The 7,500-nt window shown below is 41.9% G+C and overlaps 1 protein-coding gene across 1 annotated transcript in view; it reads right to left on the minus strand.

Annotated features, from left to right (window-relative positions):
- Positions 1 to 351: 351 nt before the first annotated feature.
- LOC115226021 (adhesion G-protein coupled receptor G6-like) overlaps positions 352 to 7,500 on the minus strand; it is a 64,310-nt gene continuing 57,161 nt past the window's right edge. Inside the window, exons 21-24 of the mRNA XM_036514915.1 lie at positions 5,580 to 5,652; positions 4,391 to 4,770; positions 708 to 843; positions 352 to 390 (exon numbers count right to left, since the gene is read on the minus strand). Of these exons, the coding sequence (XP_036370808.1) occupies positions 791 to 843; positions 4,391 to 4,770; positions 5,580 to 5,652 (506 nt within the window). The 3' untranslated portion in view covers positions 352 to 390; positions 708 to 790. The remainder of the gene's footprint in view (positions 391 to 707; positions 844 to 4,390; positions 4,771 to 5,579; positions 5,653 to 7,500) is intronic.

Consider the following 7,500-nt stretch of genomic DNA (forward strand, 5'->3'; position numbering starts at 1 on the left):
CACCATCCCCTGCCGGAGCCTCGTGGAACTTTTAGGTGTTTTCGCTCAATAAACACTCACAACGCCCGGTCTGGGAATCGAAACCGCGATCCTATGACCGCGAGTCCGCTTCCCTAACCACTGGGCCATTGCGCCACCACATTTGAAATTAAACTGCAGTGTTACAGTATTTCATTTCAAAAGACAAAGCGATAATAATAAGCTAGATTTATTTCTTTATTGAGAAAACTGGAAGATTTCAGTGGTAAAAGAAAATTAGAAGAAAGAAGGAAAATGTTCAGTTTTGCTTATTCAAGAAATGGCCAGACACTGAAACTTGTTCAAATTACATAATTTTGGGTTTTGGTCTTTCGGTTGCAGAATGTTTTATTTACAAGAAACATATTTAATGTTTGCATTATTAAATCTCAGAACGAGATATAAACAGTAATCGCTCGATAATGTAAGGTATAGAAGCCATCTTAATATGGCTAACCACATAGTGGAGGGGGTGTTACTGTAGCTCTATAGCCCCAGGAGATCGTCGTCTCCAGCTGGCTTTAGACACCATTTTCAGTGCCCTTTGCAAATACTTCAAGGGCACTGAAATGGTGTCTAAAGCCAGCTGGAGACGACGACCTCCTGGGGCTATAGAGCTACAGTAACACCCCCTCCACTATATGTGGTTAGCCATATTAAGATGGCTTCTATACCTTACATTATTTAATGTTTTATATATAGAAAAATATATTATGACGAAAAATATAATCAAAGATGATTTTTGGAGACACTCTTTATGTTCAATCTTCGTTTATAACTTTTTTTCTGCTGTTTTGTCTTCTGTCTCATTACCAGACCTTTTATCTGGAAGCATAAAAGAGAAAACGACGTAAAATATAGATATGCATATATATACATAAGGAAGGAAGGAAGCACTCCGTCGGTTACGACAACGAGGGTTCCGGTTGATCCGATCAACGGAACAGCCTACTCGTGAAATTAACGTGTAAGTGGCTGAGCACTCCACAGACACGTGTACCCTTAACGTAGTTCTCGGGGATATTCAGCGTGACACAGAGAGTGACAAGGCCGGCCCTTTGAAATACAGGTACAACAGAAACAGGAAGTAAGAGTGAGAGAAAGTTGTGGTGAAAGAGTACAGCAGGGATCACCACCATCCCCTGCCGGAGCCTCGTGGAGCTTTAGGTGTTTTCGCTCAATAAACACTCACAACGCCCGGTCTGGGAATCGAAACCGCGATCCTATGACCGCGAGTCCGCTGCCCTAACCACTGGGCCATTGCGCCTCCACTATTTATACATACACCTATAGATATACACATATATACATATACCATTCCAATATTACATCTTATAATCGAAAGATGAAGTATCCAATACTTAATATATTGCTTATATTTAATTGCTTTTGTCCCGATAAAGTTCCATAAAACTATAATTCTTAGATGACTTTGGTGTCCTGGCTCCAGGCTCTTGCTTGATGCGGCTAGAATTATTACAAGCTAGTGTTCCCAGTGGCGTAAAGCCGACTAGGTCCACCGCTACTCTCCATCGCTAGCGGTCTCATGATAGCCTCTCTCATCCTGGTCCCGAGCCCGCCTCTCTGCATCCTGGTCTTGTTCCAACCTCACTGCAACCTGGTCCCATGACAGCCTCTCTGCGTCCTAGCACTATCCCAGCCTCTCTGCATTCTGGCCCCATGCCAGCCTTTCTGCATCCTGGTCCCATATCAATCTCTCTGCATCCTAGCCCCATGCCAGCCTTTCTACATCCTGGTCCCATAAAAACCTCTCTGCATCCTGGTCCCATATCAACCTCTCTGCATCCTGGTCCCGTGCCAGCATCTCTGCATCCTGGTCCCATAAAAACCTCTCTGCATCCTGGCCCCATGCCAGCCTCTCTGCATCCTGGTCCCATATCAACCTCTCTGCATCCTGGTCCCATACCAACCTCTCTGCATCCTGGCCCCATATCAACCTCTCTGCATCCTGGTCCCATATCAACCTCTCGGCATCCTGGTCTCATATCAACCTCTCTGCATCCTGGTCCCATACCAACCTCTCTGCATCCTGGCCCCATATCAACCTCTCTGCATCCTGGTCTCATATCAACCTCTCTGCATCCTGGTCCCATACCAACCTCTCTGCATCCTGGCCCCGTGCCAGTCTCTCAGCATCCGGGCCCATATCAATCTCTCTGCATCCTGGCCCCATGCCAGCATCTCTGCATACTGGTCCCATATCAACCTCTCTGCATGTATGTATGTGTGTATGTATGTATATATATGTATGTATGTATGTATGTACGTATGTATGTATAGACATACACACATACATACACACATAACACTATCACACGGCCAAACATAAACGCATATATATATATACATATATACAACAGGCTTCTTTCAGTTTCCGTCTACCAAATCCACTCACAAGGCATTGGTCGGCCCGAGGCTATAGCAGAAGACACTAGGCCAAGATGCCACGCAGTGGGACTGAACCCGTGCCAGCCTCTCTGCATCCTGGTCCCGTGGAACACTGGAAGAAATGTATCGAAAAGCAAGAGGACTATGTTTGAAAATGGTGTAATTGTTCAAATCCCTGCTTTTGTTTTAGCAAATTACGGGAACAAGATTGGGTATAATTATCGACTTAACCTAGTAAACATATACAAGCACGCACACACACATATCAGAACAACAGTTTGACATTACTGACACATAATATACGTGTAACGGCAACCAAATGTGTGTTGAGTGTTACTTTTTTTCATCTGTACACATAGTCCTACGTCTATGGGATGTATTTATACATCTATGCATTGTATGTATGTATATATATCTACATAATATATATATATATTATATATATATATATATATATACATATATATATATATATATATATATTTATAATTACATATATATATATATATATATATATATATATGTAATATATATACATATATATATATATATATATATGTATATATATATACATATATATATATATATCTATATGTATATATATATACTATATATATCATATATATATATTATATATATTATATATATTATTATATATATATATTATTATAATATATATAATTCCTCTTTTACTCTTTTACATGTTTCAGTCATTTTGACTGCGGCCATGCTGGAGCACCGCCTTTAGTCGAGCAAAGCGACCCCGGGACTTCTTATTTTTGAAGCCCAGTACTTATTCTATCGGTCTCTTTTGCCGAACCGCTAAGGACGGGGGGACGTAAAACAAACCAGCATCGTTGTCAAGCAATGCTAGGGGAACAAACACAGCAGACACACAAACACACAACATACATACATCTTATATATATATATACATATATACGACAGGCTTCTTTCAGTTTCCGTCTACCAAATCCACTCACAAGGCATTGGTCGGCCCGGGGCTATAGCAGAAGACACTTGCTCAAGATACCACGCAGTGGGTCTGAACCCGGGACCATGTGGTTAGTTAGCAAGCTACTTACCACACAGCCACATACAGAATATATCTGTTGCTGTTGAGCGAACGGTCTTCGTCCCAGAGCTCGCAAGATGGGAGAAGTCCGAAACATGGTCCTTTGCTATTCGTAAGACCCGCAGAAGAGAAAGCAGGTCAACCCCCGACACCGAGAGCATCAACGGATGGATGAATGCGCATCCAGGCTCAGCGGTTTCGTAGGAAGTCGGGGACAAGAAACAGGAAGAAAGAGTGAGAGAAAGTTGGGGCGAAAGAGTAGAACAGGGGTCGCCAGCAACCCCTGCCGGAGCCTCGTGGAGCTTTAGGTGTTTTCGTTCGATAAACACACACGACGCCCGGTCTGGGAATCGAAACCGCGATCTTCCGACCACGAAACCGCTGCCCTAACCACTGGGCCATTGCGCCTCCACACTGCTGCTACTGACTACGTCGACGACGACGACGACGATGATGATGACGATGACGATGACGATGATGATGATGAGGAGGAGGATGATGATGGTGACGATGATGATGATGACGATGATGATGACGATGATGACGATGATGATGATGATGATGACGATGATGGCGATGATGACGATGATGATGATGACGATGACGATGATGATGATGATGATGATGATGACGATGACGATGATGATGACGATGATGATGATGATGATGACGATGATGATGATGACGATGATGATGATGACGATGATGATGATGATGGAGGCGACAACGGTTTTGATATTTTTAGATGACGTCTATCTGTAAAAAGTGACAAGGTTGTTGGAGATGATGTTTGTGATGATCCGCCCCCGTTCCGGCCGTGACAATATCGTAGCGAATTTTGATGGCGGAATAAATAAATAAAGAAAAACAAAAACAAATCCCACTTACTTCTGCCGGTGGGAAGTGGCGCCCTCTTTCGTGTAGTTACATAGTTTATGATGACGTCTCTGGTATCTTTCTTGTATATACAATAGAATACGAAGATAAACATTCCTTGAAGGGTGTTGAAGATAGCAAAAAGGTATTTAAACACTTCTGCTGCTTCGCCAACAGCGAAGAATGCTAAGACCCAGGTGAGTCCCAGAAAGAAAAAGAGACCAACGATGCCAAAAACACGCACTTTTCTTCTTTTGTGTCCAAATTTCTTACTCTTTTGCATTGAGATAAGGCGCCAGATAATGAGAGAGAATATGGTAAGGTTTAAGATGAGAATTGCCGCCACAGGAGCCAAGAAAGTAGCATGGAAATACGTCTCGGATAGCCAACAGCTACAAAGAAATAGGAAAAGGCAATGAAGGAAACTGATTTGTCAAATGTTCAGGCAGTGAAATGAAGTGTCACAATGGACGGATATTAAGGTGAAGCGATTTTGATCTCAAACGAAACGAAAAGACATTTTCTTACTTACAATTAATAATGTGGTTGTATGCTGTCAATTTAACGTGACAGTAAGGGAATTACACCACCGCTGTTTAGCCCTAGGAAGCATCGACGCTTCCTTTCGGCTTCGACACATTTCCTGCGTCCTTATGTATTAATAATGTACATTTAGGAAAAAAACTATTTTTGGTGAGTCTTTCGATAGCTAGACTCTCAGAAACAACACACACACACACGCGCACACAAACAAACACAAACACACATAGGGGAACAAACACAAACACACATACACACACACACACACACACACACATATATATATATATATATATACGACGGGCTTCTTTCAGTTTCCATCTACCAAATCCACTCACAAGGCTTTGGTCGGCCCGAGACTATAGTAGAAGACACTTGGCCAAGATGCCACGGAGTGGGACTGAACCCGGAACCATGTGGTTGGTAAACAAGCTACTTATCACACAGCCACTCCTGCGACTATCACTAAATTCAGATTTATGGATGCAATATGAGAACCTCCATATCAGTTTGACTCGGCACATCATGGCACTAGGGTGCCAACAAATACCTTATTAATGTTTAATCCCTAAGACTAGTGGGGCTCTCTACAGTTTTTCCTTTATGTGGCGAACGAAATGAGGTGAACGAAATGATGTGAACGAAGCAGAAAAATACTTACACCTGTCCAATTCTAACGTAATTGTCTGTGTAGTTAATTACCAGAGTAATTAGAACAATGACAGCTGGAAGACCTGACAACGATATTTACAGAAATCAATATAAATTTGTAGATATTAATCTATATTTAAAATCATAATTATGTGATATTTGAATCGATTTTGTTGACTATGTTTTTGTTCAGAAAAACTGTCTAGTTCAGAAGAAATCAATATTTTATTTCATATCACAAACTAATCACTTCTTGTCATGACATACATCATCTCGAAAGAATCCAGAAGCTGGCTACCCGTATGGTTCTTGATCTCAAGCATTTGTCTTATGAGGAAAGGCTGAAGACGCTCGAGCTTTATTCTCTAGAAAAACGTCGCCGCCGTGGTGATCTCATTCTCGCTCACAACATCATAAGCGGAAAGTGTAACCTCTCGAAAGAGCTGTTCTTCACTCCTGCTCCAGAGCGTGGGCTTCGGGGTCACTCCGAAAAGCTCTATCTACGACGATTTCACCCCAATCGAAGGAGAGGGGCTTCCTCTGTCCGGGTTGCGGATCCGTGGAATAAGCTGCCGGACGAGATAGTGAAGATGCCGACGACCGCTCGGTTCTCTTGACCAGAAATGGCCTGAACTCTTTGTATGACCACCCTCCTTGTTCATAACTCCATGTCCCCCTACATGGCCTTGCTTTTGGCTTTTTGAGCCAATACTCTTTTTACTCTTTTACTCTTTTACTTGTTTCAGTCATTTGACTGCGGCCATGCTGGAGCACCGCCTTTAGTCGAGCAAATCGACCCCGGGACCTATTTTTTGTAAGCCCAGTACTTATTCTATCGGTCTGTTTTGCCGAACCGCTAAGTAACGGGGACGTAAGCACACCAGCATCGGTTGTCAAGCAATGCTAGGGGGACAAACACAGACACACAACATATACACACATACACACACACACACCACATATATATATATATAATATATTATATATATAATATATATATATATATATATGGATGGGCTCTTTCAGTTTCCGTCTACCAAATCCACTCACAAGGCATTGTTCAGCCTGGGCTATAGCAGAAGACACTTGCCCAAGATGCCACGCAGTGGGACTGAACTCGGAACCATGTGGTTGGTAGCAAACTACTTACCACACAGCCACTCCTGCGCCTATATATATGTATACATATATACGACAGGTTTCTTTCAGTTTCCGTCTACCAATCAACTCACAAGGCATATGGTCGGCCCGGGGGCTATAGCAGAAGACACTTGCCCAAGATGCCCACGCAGGGGGACTGACCCGGAACCATGTGGTTGGTTAGCAAGCTACTTACCACACAGCCACTCCTGCGCCAATAAAAATTAAATTAAATTAAATTAAATTAAATTTGCTCCTTTGGATTCTTGAAAATAGGTACCAGTAATATACGTTTTAGATTCTTTCAACAATATGTTTCAAAGGGAAACAAAACGTAATAAAATCTGAAAGTTCTGGACAACGGTCTGAAGATTAAAATACATGGAGGACAGCAAAAATCCACTATCACCAACATATTACTTGGTGTGTTTGGTGAAAGTGCAAAAAAGGAAATATCAGCCAAGAATGTTTAACATCAGATGTAAGTCCACTAAATCTCTCAGTCTATGTTGTCACTGGTTTCTCTCGATTTTTCTTCAATATCTCACTCCACTTTCAACTTACGATATTTACTCAGCCATCACAACCTGGACATTTACGTACGTTACACAATAATACTACAATATTTCAACTGTCATGAGTTTAATCCGTTCTCAAAAGAGGCCTAAGTTTCTATGCTTTCTTCGATGTGGTAGAAATTGTAGCCAAATTTCTTTAGATCCCATTCTACAGTTTCGAAAACTGAAAGAACAAAACGGATAATGTAATGTTTGATACATTGACGAGATAGT

Source organism: Octopus sinensis, linkage group LG29 (assembly GCF_006345805.1).
Source record: "Octopus sinensis linkage group LG29, ASM634580v1, whole genome shotgun sequence".
Classification (NCBI taxonomy): domain Eukaryota; kingdom Metazoa; phylum Mollusca; class Cephalopoda; order Octopoda; family Octopodidae; genus Octopus; species Octopus sinensis.